This window comes from Mirounga angustirostris, unplaced genomic scaffold, assembly GCF_029215605.1.
Source record: "Mirounga angustirostris isolate CCGP_5_RB_7025 unplaced genomic scaffold, mMirAng1.0.hap1 SCAF_10, whole genome shotgun sequence".
In the NCBI taxonomy this organism is placed as follows: Eukaryota; Metazoa; Chordata; class Mammalia; order Carnivora; family Phocidae; genus Mirounga; species Mirounga angustirostris.
Genome location: NW_026991718.1, coordinates 115,539,064 through 115,558,658, shown reverse-complemented (window position 1 = coordinate 115,558,658; position 19,595 = coordinate 115,539,064). Strand labels below are relative to the sequence as shown.

Below are 19,595 nucleotides of genomic sequence, written 5' to 3'. Positions count from 1 at the left end.
ACATTGCTCATAATGACAGGGAAAGTAAAAAACTGTCCCTCTATACCACAAAGCCAGCTGGACAGCAAGTGGACAGCAGAGAAAAGTCTTCTACAGCAAAACACGAAGTGTTCTGAAGTGAGCTCATCATCACCACAATACCACAGGAAGCCACAAGCGTTGAGCTGAGCTAAGCTAGGGGAAGGCCATGCAGAGCCTAGGAAGCTGGAGATGAAAGTCAGTTCCTGACTCTCCTGTTACAGCCGGTATGGCCTCAACAGCTCTAAACTTAAGTTTCCTCATAGAGCACATAATACCAAATCGAGCTCTACCTCCCTGAACACCCCATCATCCTTGCTACTTATAGAAAAGTCAATGGGAAAAGTACAGTGGATCAGAACTGGGTCTCTTCTACTGATTAGCTGGAACAGCCCTGCCAAGAAGGGCCTTCATTACTCACCCACTAAAGATTTCTATGGACAAATGAAGACCAAATCAGGCTTCCAAGGCCAGAACTGACCACACGCCCAGAAGAGACAGGATAAAAACTAACCATCTTCAACATCCTTTTAAAAACCAAACTTAAGGGGCGCCTGGGTGGCTCAGTTGGTTAAGCGACTGCCTTCGGCTCAGGTCATGATCCTGGAGTCCCGGGATCGAGTCCCGCGTTGGGCTCCCTGCTCTGCAGGGAGTCTGCTTCTCCCTCTGACCCTCCCCACTCTCATGTGCTCTCTCTCATTCTCTCTCTCTCAAATAAATAAATAAAATCTTAAAAAAAAACAAAAAAAATTCTACTTAAATGATAGTCTCCATGTTGTATAAGAGTTTCCAAATTGTAGTCCACTGAGCTTCAGAGGTTCTACAAATGGGTATCTTTTTAAAAATAAGACAATGTTTTAAAATTAAAACAAAAAATGCACACTCAAATGTGTCCCAAACTTAAAGACAACACAGCCTACCAGTACACATAACTGTACTGCTAGGCTAGGTCAGTATTGTGCTACACTCGGAACAAAGCTTTCCCTCCCATCTCTGATTAATCAGTGACCACACAGCATGCTATTTAGGAAAAGTCACCCATAGAAATGGCCACGTCTCACAAAAAGAGAAAAACTATCGAGTCACTGAAATGCTTCAAGTTGGCAACTGTCGTGCACAACCCTGTGTGTCAGACTTCATGGGAAAAAGCACACCATTCACATTTCTGAACTCAAAAGTGAAGATGATCTATTTTGAACTTTCAAAACTACTGCTTTTAAACTTGTGATATATTTTGTGGTTCTATGAAAGAATCCATTAGAAAAATGGGTTCTGATGTTGAAAAGGTTTGAAAACCACTGACCTAAAGCTTACTAAAGGTCATAAATATCAGGTACTATTTGAGACCATTTATGTACTCTGAATTCCCTGAGGTTACCACGAAAGCTACTGAAAAACAAAGAAATTCCCAAAGAATCCTAACCAATATAATAACCATGACTTACTTGAAAAACTCAGGTGCCCTGGACATTCCGGGCAGCTGCCTAGACAAGCAGGGTATTTACGACAGCCTCTGGAGTCAGCCAGCCAGCAGCCACCTCACCAGAACTGTCATTAAGAGCAAGAAAAGGGCCAGAGGCAAGCAGGTGCTGGCCAGTGACGCTCTCCCCCAGCAGGCAGGGAGGCCTACCCCACAGGCACATCCCAGAGATGGAGATGACAGATACAAATGTCAGGAAAATAAAGAACAAGAGACAGACAACTTATGAAACTGGCCTCCATTTCATAAGGCCATATGGAAATTTTACATCAGAGAGAAAGCAAGGGACCACAGGAAGATTCAACTGCCACTCCAGAGATTCGGATCCCTGATGTTCAACTCCTCACTGTGTGACCACAGGCAAGGCCCTTCCCATTTGTGGGTCCCAGCTGCCCCAAGCAGAGCAGGAGACTTTTAGACTCAGTGATGTTTCAAGTCCTCTCTCATTCTATTAATAGGCTATTTACACCAGCCTGAGATTCAGAGGAAGCTGAACTAAAAAGTAAGCTCAATGTGCTACTGCTAATACTGCCTGTCTGGCTGGGGCTTCTAACATGATTCTATGTTTGCTGTACTCAAACTGCAGCCCCTCAAAATTCCCTCCAAGGACCAGTTTGTGTTTCTCTATGCCTGTCTCCTGGAAGCTCTACCTACCTGAATCATGAAGTCATTTTCCTCCTGAACCTCACAGATGCAGCGGACCACTTCAAAATCATAGCGGTCGTCCCCATCGAGTTCCTCATCTGGGTTGGTGGTCACATCAATATCTTGACCATATTCCTCATCGCTCCAAAGAAAGCTCTCAGAAGAGGACTCACTCAGATTATCCTCCTCTGAGAGGAAAGGAAAAACAACAGTCACTATTTTAAATTATAGTTATAAAATTTTCAAAAACTTAGAATGTCAAGAGTGGAAGTGACCGTACAGCCCCACTCCTCTATGAATTTTCACAGAGCTGGGAAACAGGAACTCCAGTCTGTCCCTTGGGCCTGTCATCTAGCAACAGCCCAAATGACGTATGCTGCCTGCTGATGAACCGAACTCCATTCCTCATTTTACTGAGAGTGAAGCCCAAAGTAAGTGGCAGCTCAAGGTCACAGAGCTCACTGGCAGAGAGGCTGTAACTCCCCATGAACTACACAGATCATCATCCTAATGACTCAAACATGTTCCTCAACCTCATCCCTTCCAGCCAGGATCTGGCTTACTGTCAAGTCTACATTCAGAGCCACCTTTAAAACTCTGTCGACAGTAGAAAATGAAGAAGGGGCAGATTCCAGGGATAATCAGAACTAGAATCACTAGATGTTGGTGCCTGATTAGTTATAATTACAGCTAACCTTTACTGATCACGTATTTTGTACCACTGTTGTAAGTACTTTCCATATACTTATTAAATCCTTCCAAACTCACAATCACCCTCTAAATTGCTGGAAAAGAAGCACCTTCAAGGTTGACTCAGATTTCCCCAAGCAACCAGATTAGATGCAGAGTCCATCAATAAAAAATGGAGCAATGAGAAGGGCAGGTATGCAAGAGGATGGGGTATAATGGATTTTGGGGGTTATAGATATAATGGCCTGGAGGTACCTAAGAGGCATTCAACTAAAGCCAAAGTTGGAGAGAAGGAAAGTTCAGGAAAGGCACAGCTAATAGCCTTTGTTTTATATGATGTACTTCTTTCTTTTGAAAATATAACAGACTGTACTTGCAGAGGGCCTGGGGAGTAAGTCACACTGTCAACATAAATCCAGCCTTCTCTGACTATAATGCTATACAAATGATCAAGTCAGCCGACAGTCTCCTTACCGGATACTTTCACTTTCCCTTTATGGTTTCCAGATTCCGAGCCATGGAGCTGTGGGCTCATATGGACCCCAGGCTTATGTGAGGACCCACACCTGGTGACAGCAAATGCCTTGGGTGGAGATGGTTCCTGAGAGGTATCACTGATCTCCTCACTGCAAGGGCATTCTGGAAGATAGGATCAAAAAGGAATCAGCACCCCCACATATCATCAGGGCATTCCAGAATCAATCCCACCCAACCAACAGCCCCACTGTTCAAACAACTCCATGGCAGAGGAGCAAGTCAGTACAAAGCGGTGTGGAGGACAGATTTAGGGATTAAAACTTCTAGCTACCTCCAAGAACCTCAAAACCAAAAGTTTCCTCCTCAATTATCACCCTTCTCCCCTTTTTTTCTGATAAGATTGTTTTTCTAAGCCAAAAGATATATTAAGAATAAAACATGGCATCCCTTGGTCTCCCAAGGTTGGAACACTTATTTTCTTAACATCTTTGTAGGAGCTAGACACACACTCTTCAAGAAGTAAATCCTTTATTGAAAGGGTTCAGAGATACGTGTTTAAGAGTTGTGTGTAGGGGCACCCGGGTGGTGCAGTTAAGCATTCGACTCTCGGTTTCAGCTCAGGTTGTGATCTTAGGGTCATGAGATTGAGCCTCACGTTGGGCTCTGCACTCAGTGCGGAGTCTGCTTAAGAATCTCTGTCCCTGGGGTGCCTGGGTGGCTCAGTCGTTAAGCGTCTGCCTTCAGCTCAGGTCATGGTCCCAGGGACCTGGGATCAAGCCCTGCATTGGGCTCCCTGCTCCGTGAGAAGCCTGCTTCTCCCTCTCCCACTCCCCCTGCTTGTGTTCCCTCTCTCACTGTGTCTCTGTCAAATAAATAAATAAAATCTTAAAAAAAAAAAAAAAGAATCTCTGTCCCTGGGCACCTGGGTGGCTCAGTCATTAAGCACCTGCCTTCAGCTCAGGTCATGATCCTGGAGTCCTGGGATCGAATCCCACATCGGGCTCCCTGCTCAGTGGGGAGTCTGCTTCTCCCTCTAACCCTCACCCCACTTATGTTCTCTCTCTCAAATAAATAAATATTTTTAAAAAGAATCTCTGTCCCTCTCCCTCTGCCCCTCCCGCCCCCGCTCTTACTCTTTCAAATAAATAAATAAATCTTAAAAAAATAAAAAGAGTTGAGTGTACAAGGGGTGCCTGCCTGGCTCAGTTGGTGGAGCATGCAACTATTGATCTTGGGGTCATAAGAGTCCCACATTGGGTGTAGAGACTACTTAAAAATAAAATCCTGACGAACCATGAGAGACGATGGACTCTGAAAAACAAACTGAGGGTTCTAGAGGGGAGGGGGGGTGGGAGGATGGGTTAGCCTGGTAATGGGTATTGAGGAGGGCACATTCTGCATGGAGCACTGGGTGTTATGCACAAACAATGAATCATGGAACACTACATCTAAAACTAATGATGTAATGTATGGGAATTAACATAAGAATAAAAAAAAATAAAATCCTAAGGGGCGCCTGGGTGGCTCAGCTGTTAAGCGTCTGCCTTCGGCTCAGGTCATGATCCCATGGTCCTGGGATCGAGCCCCGCATCGGGCTCCCTGCTCAGCGGGAAGCCTGCTTCTCCCTCTCCTACTCCCACTGCTTCTGTTCCCTCTCTCGCTGTGTCTCTCTCTGTCAAATAAATAAATAAAATCTTTAAAAATAAATTAAATAAATCTTAAAAAAAGAAAAGAGTTGTGTGTGCAAACAAACACAATCATTCACCTGCATATTCTCTCTTATTATAATGCTTTCACATGCACTACCCTATGACAGGGCACACTGGCCAATGCAGAAAGAAAGAAGGTCTTCCTAAATGCCAATGTGGCCTTGTAACACCCAGGATGAATAGACTCCTCCCCTGCCAAGGTCCATGCCAGGCTGAGCCCACAAGCTCCCTTAAAGGCCTGCTGGCCCCTCCTCTCCTCAGTGCAAGTTCAGAGGCCAGGAGACAAAGCAACCCCTCCCCAACCCATGGCAGGAAACCCAAGTGAAACACCCCAGGGGAAAATTACCAGGTTTGGTTTTCTTTTTCTTTTTCTTTTTTTTCTTTGGCTTCACTCTCACAAACTCTTTGAATTTCTTCTCTTTATTCTTTTCCTTATCTTTTGCAGCTGGAATTAAAAATAAGTGTAAGTCTTGACTTTCTAACATCTTGTTTCCATCACTAAGATGTTCATTCTCAAGTAAGTATGTCCAATGTGAAGAACTAAAATGGGCAAAGGAACAGAGTTCTGGATCTGGTTCTGCCTACGAGGTTACCTTCTATCCTCCTCAAGGTTCTGGAGCCCCTTCTCCATCATCTAGCCTTTAGACCAACGGTGGGCAAACTGGCCCACTGCCTGTTAATTTGTTTTGTTGAAACATACCATGCTCATTCGTTATATATTGATGATGGCCGCTTTCATGCTTCAACAGCAGAGTTGAGGAGTGAAGATGGAGACTTTATGGCCCTCAAAGCTGAAAATATTTGTCTGGCCCTCTACAGGTTAAGTTTGCCAACCCTACTTAGATCACTCCTCACTGGCTACATACTACAATCACCGGGTGAGATTTTTAAAAAGTGAGTGCCCAGGTCCCACCCATAGAGATGCTGATTTATGTGGCTTATGGTGTGACCTGCATGTCAAGATGTTGTTTCTTTTTTTTTATAATTGAAGTACAATTCACATAACATAAAATTACCCATTTAAAAATGAACAATACGCACCTTCCAAATACCACAGCTTCATTCTCTGCTACTCTTCACAGCAAACTCAAGTCATCAACACTCCCTGTCCAAACTTCTCACTTCAGTTTTTCCTAACTCCATTCTAAAAATCTTCCCACCTACCACTCTGAGACTGTTTTCAGTTTTCAAAGTTAACAACAGCCTTACCATTGCAAAAATCCAGTTGTTTTGCTTATCAAATGTGTCCATAGCATTTCATATAATTGATCAAGCCTTACTCTGTAGATGTCAAGAAGGGTTTAAGCACACATATCCTAGGACCTAACCACTCTACTCCTAGATATTTACTCAAGAGAAGGGATACCGTGTCCACACAGAGACATGTACATGAACGTCCACTGAAGCTGTAATTGTAATCACACAAAGTAAAAAATGCCCAAATGTCCATCAGCAAGTGAATGAATCACTTGTGGTGTGTTCACACAATGGAATACTTTTCAGCAATAAAAGCATGAAGTATTAGTATGTGCAGCAACCTAAGTGAATCTCAAGATAAGTATGCTAAGTGAAAGGAGCCAGATAAAATCTAGTATCTGCATGATTCCATTTGTATAAAATTCTAGATGAAAAGTAGTCTATTTCAGCGCCCAAGGGGCGCCTGGGCAGCTCAGCTGGTTGGGCGACTGGCTTCAGCTCAGGTCATAATCCCAGAGTCCTGGGATCGAGCCCCACATTGGGCCCCTTGCTCAGTGGGGAGCCTGCTTCTCCCTCTCCCTCTGCCTGCTATTCCACCTGCTTGTGCTCTCTCTGTCAAATAAATAAATAAAATCTTAAAAAAAATTAATTAAAATTAAAATTAAAAAACAGTGCCCGATGAGAGGAAGGGAGGAGTAGAAAGGAGGAATTAAAAAGAGGCATAGGGAAAGTCTGGGAGGCAAAAGATGTGTTTACTATCTTGACTGGGTTGCTCTTCAAATTATACAATTTAAATACAGGGAGTTCACTGCACAATTAAGCTTCAATAAAGCTGCAAAAAAAAAAAAAAATCCAGTGGTATGTAGTACATTCACCATGTTGTGCAACCAGCTCTACCCAGCTGCAAAACATTCCCATCACTCCTAAGGAAAATTCTTTACCACTAAGCAGTTTCTCCCCAGGCCCTCAACCCCTGGTGAGCACCATTCCACATCTGTGGCTACAGATGTATCTACTCCGGACATTTCATATAAATGCAATCACATAATATGTGACCTCCTATGTCTGGCTTCTTTCACTTAGCATGTTTCCAAGGGCATCAAAAACACTCTCCAAGTGATTCTGATGTGGAATCAAGATGATCACAAAGCAGTTATGGGGTAAGGTAAACAATCAGATTCAACTGATTTTAACTAAGCACTTGTGTGCAAAGAAACCACAAACATCTCATTTAATCCTAACAACAACCTGTGTATATCATTTTCATTTTACATTTTCATTTTTCATTTTACAGATTTTACAGAAGTAAAGCTCGGTGAGGTGAAGGACCTGCCTGACATCAAACAGATATCTGAAAACAAGTTCATCTGGCTCTTCATCACCATGTCAACACCGCAGCCCAGGCTCCTCTCCCAAATGGGCATCCAGGAACCATCAGAGAGGATAGTGGGCTGCCCTCCTAGCCGGCAAGTCTGGGCTCTACAGACAGAAGTTAATCAACTGGCTAAAGAACACAGGATTTAAGGGTCTCTAAGTTCCCTCCCAGTTAAAGTACTCCACAACTGAGAAACAAAGTTCAACGAACAAGAACTCTAGAAAATACCTTAGTCTAATTTACAAAAATACTCAATTTAAGATCAAGAAACCAACGTCCAAAGAAGTAAGTTGACCTGGCCAAGGTCATACAGTTGATTAGCAAAACACAGTCAAATGCCTCCTGAATCTTACAAAAGCTATCAACAATACCTACTTTCCTCTGATCCTGAGAACAGTTTTCCTCGGATATAAAAACACAACTCATGGGGCGCCTGGGTGGCTCAGTCGATTAAGCGTCCGACTCTTGATTTTGTGGTCATGGAATCAAGCCCCAAGTTGGGCTCCACTCTCAGCGCCTAGTCGGCTTGAGGATTTTCTCTCCCTCCCACTCTGCCCTCCCCCCGCTCTCGTGCTGGCTCCTTACACACATTAGAAAGGAAGAAATAAAACTATCTTTGTTTGCAGAGACAGGACTGTCGATGTAGAAAATCCCAAAGAATTGGCCAAAAACAAACGAACAAAAAACCTGCTGGAAATAGTGATTATAGCAAGGTTGCAAAGAAACAAGGTTAATATACAAAAGTCCACTACTTTCCTATATATTAGCAATGAACAATTGGAATCTGAAATCAATAAATAGCAAGGAGGCCTGCATATCTCCACTGGAACTGAAATTAGAATTCGGTTGAGGGAGAGATGATGTGGCTAGAAGCAGATCATGTAGGGCCTTGTAAGGAAGTTGGCCTTTACTACGAGTGACTTAGGAGGCCACTGGAAGCATCTGAGTAAAGGAATAATAGAAGTTGATATATTGTACCGCATCAGGCTCCTTGCTCAGCAGGGAGCCCCACTTCTGCCTCTGCTTGCCACTCCCTCTGCTTGTGCTCTCTCTCGCTCACTCACTCTCTCTTGCTCTCTGACAAACAAAAAATAAATACTTTTTTTTAAATCTCTCTAAAAAAAAGTAGTTGATATATCGTCACACACAAACATATAGAAACTGCTGCCCAATCCAGTTTTTGATTTGTAAACTCAGGTTTTAATGACCTCCAAATTAAAGTAACTATATATATCCATTAGTTTACCAAAAGGCTAACAGCATTAACCCAGTCAGTAGAAGTGGCTGAAGAAGAGAGGTCACCTTGGTCCTGGATCCTTGAGAGGTCAAGATGTAGGGTATAAACTGCCAAGTACCAGGGCACACCCAGTTATCATCTAAGTATGGGAGGTTTTTTTGGTCTTTTTTCATTTTACATTTTATTTTATTTTTTAAGATTTTATTTATTTATTTGACAGAGAGAGACACAGCAAAAGAGGGAACACAAGCAGGGGGAGTGGGAGAGGGAGAAACAGGCTCCCTGCTGAGCAGGGAGCCTGATGCGGGGCTCGATCCCAGGACCCTGGGATCATGACCTGAGCCAAAGGCAAACACTTAACAACTGAGCCACCCAGGCGCCCCTCATTTTACATTTTATAAAACAGCATCACATCCTTTACGGAACCCAAAAGGCAATAAAAGAAGAATGGGGCCGTTCATTCCATACAAGGGATTCCTGAAGTTCCCACATTATTCAAAGTCACATAATTCATAACGAACATTCCCATAAAATGAAGACATAATGAACACTTTCACTGGCCTACTAGCTTTGAAATCACATGGCTAATGAATTTTCTCAGTTTCTTAGGATTTGCATTAATTCAAATTTTGCACATAAGACTTTTTATATCATACAACTTCAAACTGATAATTTTGCATAAAATGCAGCTATACCTTAGTATTATTACCACTCAACAGAGGAGGAAGTGAAATTCAGAGAAGCTGCAAGATCATGTAGATTGCTAAACGGAAAAGGAGAACTCAGACCTCTGAGGACTTGGGCCCTGTGCACGGTCCCTGAAATGGGAAACAGGGCATGGATCTGCTTTGCAGTTCAACACCACCACCACCTGGTTTCCTGGCTCTGCAGGTTTCTTTTCTCACCTTGCACCTGCTGGGTATAGGAGATACCTATCTCCCAGAATCTTTTCTACCCCTCCTTTACTGGGCAGCGTGTAAGGGCTTTGAACAGGATTGACTCCACACTCAGTTAAATCAGTAAGAGTAATCCCATAGCCCTGGTCACAATTTTAGACTTAGATAATCTGAGCCTGGCCAACTTCCTAAGGCAGGGATGAGAATGGACTGATCTGACCCACATGTGGGATTCTGGTCCAACATTTATAAAAAGGATATGTTTTTACTCTCTTGTTAGATTTGACTGAAGCAGTATGGAGTCTTAAATGATACTGGCTACCACCCTATGACCACAAGGTATCCAGCCTGAAAACAGCACTGAGAGGCAAGATGGTAAGACAGTCCTGGAGCCGTACCTCCCCTGGACTGCCCCATTATGTGAACCAACACACCCTCTTGATTGTAGAGTCAATTCAAATAGGAGTTCCTGTTACTTGTAACTAAAAGCTTCCCAAGTCTTGCAGCTGGTCTGAAATATGGTCACCTTAAGCTTTAAAGAGTTCCCTTCAAAGGCTTCAATTAGAGGAGTAAACAATGAAGCTAAAAAGAAGAGCTATTCTAGGAAGTTGTTCTACAGAGGCCTATGAATGCAGAGGGAAGAGAGAAAATCTCCAGAGTCTCACCCTGGCTTCTGGCTGTAAACTGTGTAGTCACATGTGGCCTGATGTGGCAAAGCTCACAAGGACAAATGTCCAGCAATGACTAAGCTAATGCAGGTGATTCCCTGAGGTACAGAGGCAGACATGCTGACAACAGGCAGAACTCATTCAGACTACCCATGTACACAGGAAGTCTCCTTCTGGGAAGCACTCTTTACTCCCTACTCCAGGACCCAGGGGCAGGGCATCCTTCCCTGGAATCCTAAAAAAAAAACAGAAACAGAGCCTAGAGTGAGGGGGTAGGCTCTACAACTAGATTCAGATCGTGGCTCCACCACCTGCTAGATGTAGAGATATTGGTTCGAGTTAACCCAACTCTTCTGCATCTCAGTTTCTAATTTATCACTGGGCACAACAGTACCCACCTCATACGGATTGTTTTGGGAATTAAACAAGATAATACAAGGAAAGAATTTGGAACAGTGCCTAAGCACATGCCAAGTTCTCAAATGTTAGCTTTTGCTATCTTGCTTGCAATACCCTCTCCATGGATGGTGAGACTGGTCTGCTGTCAGCTCTCTCTTTGGACAGCCTGACCAATTGTTCCATGACCCACACAATATGAGCCTGACTGCACAGCTTCTTCCAGATTGCCCAAGCTTGGCTGCACAAAGAGCAATTTCCTGCCAAAGCGATGGATCAGAGAGCAGCTTGTCACCTGAAGAGGGTGAGGCTTTTCTAGGATGGCCACTTGTCTCCTCAGGCTGTAGGTGCCCATTAGAAGTACCAGAGCCCTGGGGCGCCTGGGTGGCTCAGTCAGTACGTGACTGCCTTCAGCTCAGGTCATGATCTCAGGGTCCTGGGATCGAGCCCCACATCGGGCTCCCTGCTCTGCGGGGAGCCTGCTTCTCCCTCTCCCACTCCCCCTGCTTGTGTTCCCTCTCTCGCTGTCTCTCTCTCTGCCAAATAAATAAATAAAATATTAAAAAAAAAAAAAAAGGTACCAGAGCACTTCTTTCTCCCTCTGTACAGCCTGCTCCCTATTTCTCCACCAGACCATCCCCGACTTATGAGAGCAGAAGGACATTAGACCGCTGCTTCCAGGAGGGAAAGGCACAGAATAACACCAACATCATCTACGGGAGAACTGCCTATACACCACAGAGCACAGCCACATGGCTGGGACAAGCAGCAACCAGAGCATGCTCTGATCTGCATGAAGGGACAGCAAGCAGCTCAAGGGCAGAGTAGAAGTGGGCATGCTCTTGGAGGGATTCTCACTGCCTACCAGAGGAGGTGATACTCGTGGCTTAACACTACCATTTCACCATGCCTACCTTCCCAGCCTCTTCTCCCAGCAGTTCCCCAACCCCCCATGGATCCCACCCAAACACCAGCCCACAGGGCCCTCCAACAAACCCCTCTCTCAAGCCCTGCATTTTTTTTGCCTTAGTTCACATGGCAGAGAGTGTTATGCATTCTCCAATACCCAATTCTCCACTTAAAAGAGAATATTTTCCAGCTTCTCCTGAGCAAGGTGGGGCCAGGGACATACGTTCTGGCCTATGGGCTATGAACAGAAGTGATCCGTGGCACTTCTGGGTGATACCCTTAAAAGAAAGAGCTGAAAGGCAAGGTGGTAAGCAATCCTGGACCACACAGAGGAAAGCAACACCTAAGCATAATGCAACAATGAGCTGGCCTTGGACAACTTCATGGATCCACAACAGAGCCACTGTGGGGAGCTTGCAGTTTGACCTGAGAGGGAAATAAACCTCTGCCTTGCTGAAGCAGGGCACTTTGGTTCTCTCTTTTAGGCACTATCATCTAAGTAACCTCATATTGCCCTCTTTCTTTTAAGGGGAGAGAGAGCATGTCCCTGTAAGAAGGCCAATCTAGTGCCACAAGGTGTAGATGGCAACAAAGAAGGGTCGAGTCCACTCCAGTGCCCCAAGACTCATTTGGGCCTAAAGTCGAGGGTTACCCAGAGTGAGAATATGAACCAAATGGATGTGACAATAGGTAATAAGCACAGGTGAGGCTCCCTTTGATTCTAGAATATTCTTTCTGGGACAAACTGCTACTGAGGACTGAACTCACCTACGCAGAAACAAACCCTGAACTTGCCACTGGAAGAGAATTTATAAAATGGATTCTGGTATTCCAAGAAACCTCATTTGGAAAAGCAAATTCACTCATGTGACAAAAGGCCTGGCTGAGGGAAGGGGAAACATCTGAAGGCCAGAGTCAGCAGGGGCACCTTGGGGACAAAGGATCATAGCCATTTATTCTCCTCAATGCCTCAGAACCTCCGCTCTGCTTGGTCCCAGCATGGGTAATGACCTTCCTATTCCCTGGCCTTGGTTCAACCCCTCTACCCTTACATTTTAAGGCTTAACTCAAATGGCACCTGTCCTCTCAACATTCACCCCTGCTCTACAGGCAAAATCTGAATCTCTGTTTCTACAGCACATTATATGTTCTTAATATAGAATTCAGCCCTTTTTACTGTATCTGATTATGGGCTTTTCTCCTCACATGAAACGGCCTTGTCTCATTCATACCTGATCCTACATCATGACTTTAGAAATGAGGATATCAGGGGCACCTGGGTGGCTCAGATGGTTAAGCGTCTGCCTTCGGCTCAGGTCATGATCCCAGGGTCCTGGGATCGAGTCCCACATCGGGCTCCCGGCTCAGCGGGGAGCCTGCTTCTCCCTCTGACTCTCTCCCCTCTCATGCTATTTCTCTCTTGCTCGCTCTCTAAAAAATAAATAAAATCTTAAAAAAAAAAAAAAAATGAGGATATCAGATTCGTGAAGGGCTCAGATCACAAGTGAACAGTAGCAGGACTGCTACTAAGACTCAGTCTGTGGACTCTCAGATCAGAACTGCTTCTCCTGCTCAACCTAACCAGCAGGGAAATTGAAAGAATCAAAAAATAATCTGCAGAACGTTTTCTGAGCCTCATGGAACAGAAGCACCAGGAATCTCCATCTGAGAACTCCATTAGATCTCAAGGTCCCATATGCCATAATCAGAGCACTCAGCATAAAGGGAGTACTTTTTTACAATAATTATCCGTAAGCACCACGAGTCCTGTAATAATCTGTTTTACACTTAAGCATAATGTCAAGTTCACAAAGCCTGTGAACTAGGACACAGGTTGCCTGGTGTCAGAGCCTCACCTTGGAACATCTCCCCACCTGAACCCACCCCCCATCTGAAATTCCACCCCTAAGGATAAAGGCTTTCTGGAAGCCTGAGCAAAACCTAGATACGTTGAGAAGAGGTAAGCTATTAAGTTGGTTTTATTCTTTCAAATCTTGAGAAATTTAGTTATCAGATTAGTCAAGTACTCAGCAAAACCATGAGGGAAACAGAGGGAGGCTTTGATGGGAGAAAGTGAGGGGAGATGCCTGGAGCAGGGTGTTCTGGAGGCTTGGGTCTGTGGAATCTTCTAAATACCCTGCTGTGTTTGCTCTCATGGACAGCCTCATAACGAAGGCTGAACGTGTGTGTCTACTGACCCCAGGTCGGTGATGACGATGACTGAGGCTCCTGCTAGTTAGTGGCACAGGCAGGACTAGTGGCCAGGGTTTTCATGAACCATAGAAGGCAGCAAGGTAAATGGTCTAGTTTCCTTCAGACTGGTAACTGCTGGCCATCTGCACAATCAGGCACAGGGGAGTTGGGAAATCATCCATGAGGTCTGTGTCCACTTGACATGAGGGCAGGGGTGTGATCCTTCCTGGCAGCACAAAACTGCTCTCCACTGAAGAATGTATAGGAAAGGAATGACCAGGCTCTACCCCAGACAGTCCGTGAGTGGCCTGTGAGTGTCACCAAATGGATCAGTTTTACAGAGGATCAGCAGGGGAGTAACAAGTTAAAGCAGAAGAATTTAAAAACCCCTTTTGTTCACCCTAAAGCATTTTGTATTGTCCACCCCTGCCAGCCAGGTGAGTATATATTCACAGCAGGTCTTGTTATTAAAAAGAAACAGGCAGGCAAAAATTCACCAAGAGACTTCCAAATTATAGGGAAAGGGATTCATCTGCATTGAGAGAGAGAATAAAATCTCAGGTAGGTATGTTGGTATGAGACCCAAGGGCAGTACACAAAAGTGAAAATCAATCACTCAGGTTTCTTAATTATACCAAAATGGCAACAACTTGCGTTACTGATTTTGTAGCTTGTTAGTAGTCGGCTGAATTTAGAACTCAGATCTCTAACTGCCTGGGTTAATGATTTCACTGAGACAAAGAGCTACTATTCATTAAGAGTTTACTATAAGCCCGATATTGTGCTAAGCATTTTACATTATATTGCATTTAATGTAACAAAGCTCTGAGGTAGGTAAAACTATTATTTTCATTTCACAGAGGGAAAAATTAAAGTTCAGCAAGTTCTTTGCCCAAAGTCACATAGCAAGCAAGTGGTAAAGGCTGGATTCAAATTCAGGTGGGCTGACTCTGAGCCTGCACATATCACTAACACAAATCAAGACCCTCAAGCATATTTATTCAGGAATCCCTAAACCAAACAAGCAATCCACACATGGCCAGACATCCACCCTGTACTCAGGTGCATTATACTGGGCAAGGTCCCTCCTCAGACAATTACCATGATCAGGGACAGGCAGAATTATGCCCTAGCAGAGGGCAAACACCATGGTGGTCAGGCAAGCATAACCTTCCTCAGTCCCCTTATAGCCTCCTGTCAAGCCTCAGCCTTTGGAATAACATGGTTCGAGAGGCTCTGTGTCATCTGGGATAGGCTGCACCCATGTCCACTTGCTCCCTAGTCCTGCCTGCCCAGATGTCACTCTGGCACTGTATCCAGTGACTACTATTTCTACTGGGTCTTGACACCTTGATTTGATCTCCACTTATCAACACAATTACCAATCCCTAAGCACTAGCTGTGTCCACAGATCTGAGCAGAGCCCAGGGATACTGAAGCAACAACATTAATTCCTCCCCAATAGCAGTTACAATCCAGCTGAAGAGCTCACACCAATGCACCAACTTTAGTCATATATGGCTGAATGAGACAAAATCATGGTTAAGTGGAAGAAGGAAATGCACATCCCACCTAAGGGACCCTAAAACAGGCTCATTAAACAGATTAGCTCACGACTCATCATAAGAACTCAAGTTTATGCAGAAAGGCACAGAGAAGTCAAGAAACCTACAAAAAGTCCAACAGTGATTGCAAGAATCGAATAGGATTCACAACACACATGTCCAGCACTAACATGCTCTGCAAAAGCCAGCACTCCATCCTTAAATATTTTTTAGCAGGTGAGTGATATGATCAGGTTAGTATTTTCAAAGATCCCTGACAGCAAAATGACATATAAACCATAGTGGATAAAGAATGGAGAGAAGAAAACTGGTTGAGAAAATACTACAACAATCAAGGCAAGAGAGGAAAACCTGGATTAGTGCTGTGGGACAGAGAAAGAAGGGATTCATTTGGGGATAAAACTGATATAAGTAAACAAAAATTAAAAGCTCTTCAATTATCATCATTATTTCAATTGAAAATCTTAATTTTTTTCTCAGCATCTTCTTGTAGTTTATTTTCTCACATTCTTACGGCATTTTTAGTATTTTCTTTTTTTTTTTTAAAGATTTTATTTATTTGAGAGAGAGAGAGAATGAGAGAGAGCAAGCACATGAGAGGGGGGAGGGTCAGAGGGAGAAGCAGACTCCCTGCCGAGCAGGGAGCCCAATGCGGGACTCGATCCAGGGACTCCAGGATCATGACCTGAGCCGAAGGCAGTCGCTTAACCAACTGAGCCACCCAGGCGCCCTTTAGTATTTTCAAAATATTTGTTTTAGGGGTGCTTGGGTAGCTCAGTTGGTTAAGCGTCTGTCTTCAGCTCAGGTCATGATCTCAGCGTCCTGGGTTCGAGCCCTGCATCGGGTTCCCTGCTCAGAGGGGAACCGGCTTCTCCCTTTCCCTCTGCTTGCTCTCTCTCTTTCTCTCAAATAAATAAAATCTTACTTGTTTTAAGTAGGTTCTTTATTGAGGCCTAAAACATATACAGAAAAGTACACACATAATAAGTGTATGATTGATACATTTCACAGTGAACCCATCCATATAACCACCATACGTATCAGAAAACAGAATATTTCCAGGAGCCCAGAAATCTCCCTCCTGACCCCACCAAGTCATTCATCCATCTCCCTTGAAGGGTAACCACTGTCCTACCCTCAAATACCAGAGATTTGTTTTTATCTGGTTTTGAATTTTATATAAAACCATATCAGGGTGCCTGGGTGGCTCAGTCAGTTAAGCGTTTGCCTTCGGCTCAGGTCATGATTCTGGAGTCCTGGGATCGAGTCCCGCATCGGGCTCCTTGCTCAGCGGGGAGCCTGCTTCCCCTCTCCCTCTGCCTACCCCTCTCTCTGCTTGTAATCTCTCTCTGTCAAATAAATAAAATCTTTAACAAAATATATCATATAGGTTATGGGCTTACACTAGCTTCTTTGGCTCAACACTGTGTGAGATGCACCCATGTTGGTGGATATAGCTGTGGCCCACTCACTCACCGCTATGTAGTATTCCACTGGATCAAGACACCACAATTTATTTACTCTATTTACACATTTACAGGCATACCTCCGAGATATTGCAGGTTTGGTACCAGATTACCACAATAAAACAAAGGTCACAATAGAATCAAATGAATTCTTTGGGTTCCCAGCGCATACAAAAGGTATATTTACACTATACTGTAGTCTATAAAGTATGCACTAGCATTATGTATTAAAAAAAAATGTACACACCTAAATAAAAAAATACTGCAAAAAAATGCCAACCATCATTTTTCAGCAAGTCATAATTACTAACTGCAGATCACTGTAACATACAATAATACTGAAAAACTTTGAATAGACATGTAGATCAATGGAAGAGAATAGAAAATCCAGAAAGAATCCCATAACTATATGGTCATTTACTCTTCAACAAAGAAGTAAAGAATATGCAGTGGGAAAAAGATAGTCTCTTCAACAAATGATGCTGAGAAGACTGGACAGCTACATTAAAAAGAATGAAACTGGACCACTTTCTTACACCATACATAAAAATAAACTCAAAATGGATTAAAAACTTAAATGTGAGATGTGCAAACCATAAAAATCCTAGAAGAGAGCACAGGCAGTAATGTCTCTGATATTGGCCATAGCAACATTTTTCTAGATATGTCTCCTGAGGAAAGGGAAATAAAAGAAAAATAAACTATTAGGACTACATCAAAATAATAAGCTTCTGCACAGCAAAGAAACCAACAAAACTAAAAGACAACCTACTAAATGGGAGAAGATATCTGCAAATGACCTATCCGAAAAAGGGTTAGTATCCAAAATATAATATAAAGAACTTCTAAAACTCAGGGCCCCTGGATGGCTCAGTTGGTTAAGTGTCTGCCTTGGGTTCAGGTAATGATCCTAGGGTCCTGGGATCGAGCCCCAAGTCGGGCTCCCTGCTCAGCGGGGAGCCTGCTTCTCCTTCTGCCTCTGCCTGCTGCTCCCCCTGCTTGTGTGCACACACTCTCTGTCAAACATATAAATAAAATCTAAAAAAAAAAAAAAAAAAATCTGAGGGCACCTGGGTGGCTCAGTTAGGTATCTGCCTTCAGCTCGGGTCATGATCCCAGGGTCCTGGGATCAAGCCCCACATCGAGCTCCTTGCTCAGCAGGGAGCCTGCTTCTCTCTCTTCCTCTGCCCCTCCCCCTGCTTGTGCTCTTGCACATGTGCACACGCATGCTTTCTCTCTCTCACTCAAATAAAATCTTAAAAAAAATCTGAAGGAAATACAGAAAAAAGTTAACATTTGTTAGTCTGGGCAGAGGATGGATATATGCACACTTGCTATATAATCCCGTGTACTTTTCTATATGTTTAAAATATTCCAGAATTTTAAGAATACTAAAAAACCCAGATATATTTTTATCTATCAGATACTCAATAATTTAATATTTGATAATATCAATAAGAATGTAAAAAAACTGGTACACATAACTAGTTGGTAGGAGATTACAAACTGGGACAAGGTTTTCAAAAGATGATTTGGCATCATTCCGCAGATGTTTAAATATGCATATACCTTTTGCCAAAGCAAATCACCTCCAGGAATTTATCCCATTGGGTTTATTTGTACACAAGGGCAAATTAACCTTTGGGAGGTTTACTTTAGCACTTGATAGTGTGAAAAAAATTAGCAAAATATAAACTTTTTATAGGAAAAATGTTTAAAATACAGTACACCCATACAATGAAATAATGACAACTGTCAAAATGAGGCAGAGCTAGGGGCGCCAGGGTGGCTCAGTCGGTTGAGGGTCTGACTCATGATTTCAGTTCAGGTCATGATCTCATGGATCGTGAGGTTGAGCCCTATATCAGGTTCCACGCTCAGTCAGGCTACATGCTCAGCAGAGTCTGCTTGAGATTCTCCTCTCCCTCTCTCTCTGCTCCTTCCCCATTTGTGCTCTCACTCTCTCTCAAATAAATCTTAAAAAAAAAAATGAGGTAGAGCAATATATCTACACTGATAGGGAATGATGGCCAAGATATCTTTAATGAAAAAAGCAAGTTGCATATGATACTGTGTAAAATATATTTTCTATTTAGACATGTATGTGTTTGGACATGCACAGAAAATGTCTGAAAAAAGTTTGCTAAACAAAAACAGTCACACCCAGGGCACCTGGGTGGCTCAGTCGTTAAGCGTCTGCCTTTGGCTCAGGTCATGATCCCAGGGTCCTGGGATCGAGTCCCACATCGGGGTCCCTGCTCAGCGGGAAGCCTGCTTCTCCCTCTCCCACTCCCCCTGCCTGTGTTCCTGCTCTCGCTATCTTTCTGTCAAATAAATAAATAAAATCTTTAAAAAAAAAAAAATAGTCACATCCACAACAGGGGTGGAAATGCCAAGGAGAGGGAGACCGTTTCCCTCAGTATTCTGTGGTACCGATTTCACAGCAATCATATGTCACTTTTATACTTGAGGGTGGGGAGTATAAAAATTACAGATTCTAAACTTAGAGCCACTGAAATGGAATGTCTGGAAAGCAAGGCCCAAAAAGTCTGTATTTTAACAAGTCATCTAGGGGCGCCTGGGTGGCTCAGCTGGTTAAGCATCTGCCTTTGGCAGGGTCCTGGAACTTAACCGACTGAGCCACCCAGGCGCCCTACTAGCCACATTTTAAAAT

General features: G+C 43.6%; 1 protein-coding gene across 6 annotated transcripts in view; it reads right to left on the bottom strand.

Annotated features, from left to right (window-relative positions):
- The window catches only part of PHF20 (PHD finger protein 20), a 144,328-nt gene that overhangs the window by 23,337 nt on the left and 101,396 nt on the right, over window positions 1-19,595 (bottom strand). For 5 of the 6 annotated variants that reach the window (XM_045885700.3, XM_045885702.3, XM_064573100.1 and 2 more), the window contains 3 exons: window positions 5,366-5,464; window positions 3,308-3,472; window positions 2,153-2,331 (listed from right to left, as the gene is read on the bottom strand). In XM_045885700.3, coding sequence (XP_045741656.1) covers window positions 2,153-2,331; window positions 3,308-3,472; window positions 5,366-5,464 — 443 coding nt within the window. The remainder of the gene's footprint in view (window positions 1-2,152; window positions 2,332-3,307; window positions 3,473-5,365; window positions 5,465-19,595) is intronic. The other variant, XM_064573101.1, reaches the window with a different exon arrangement.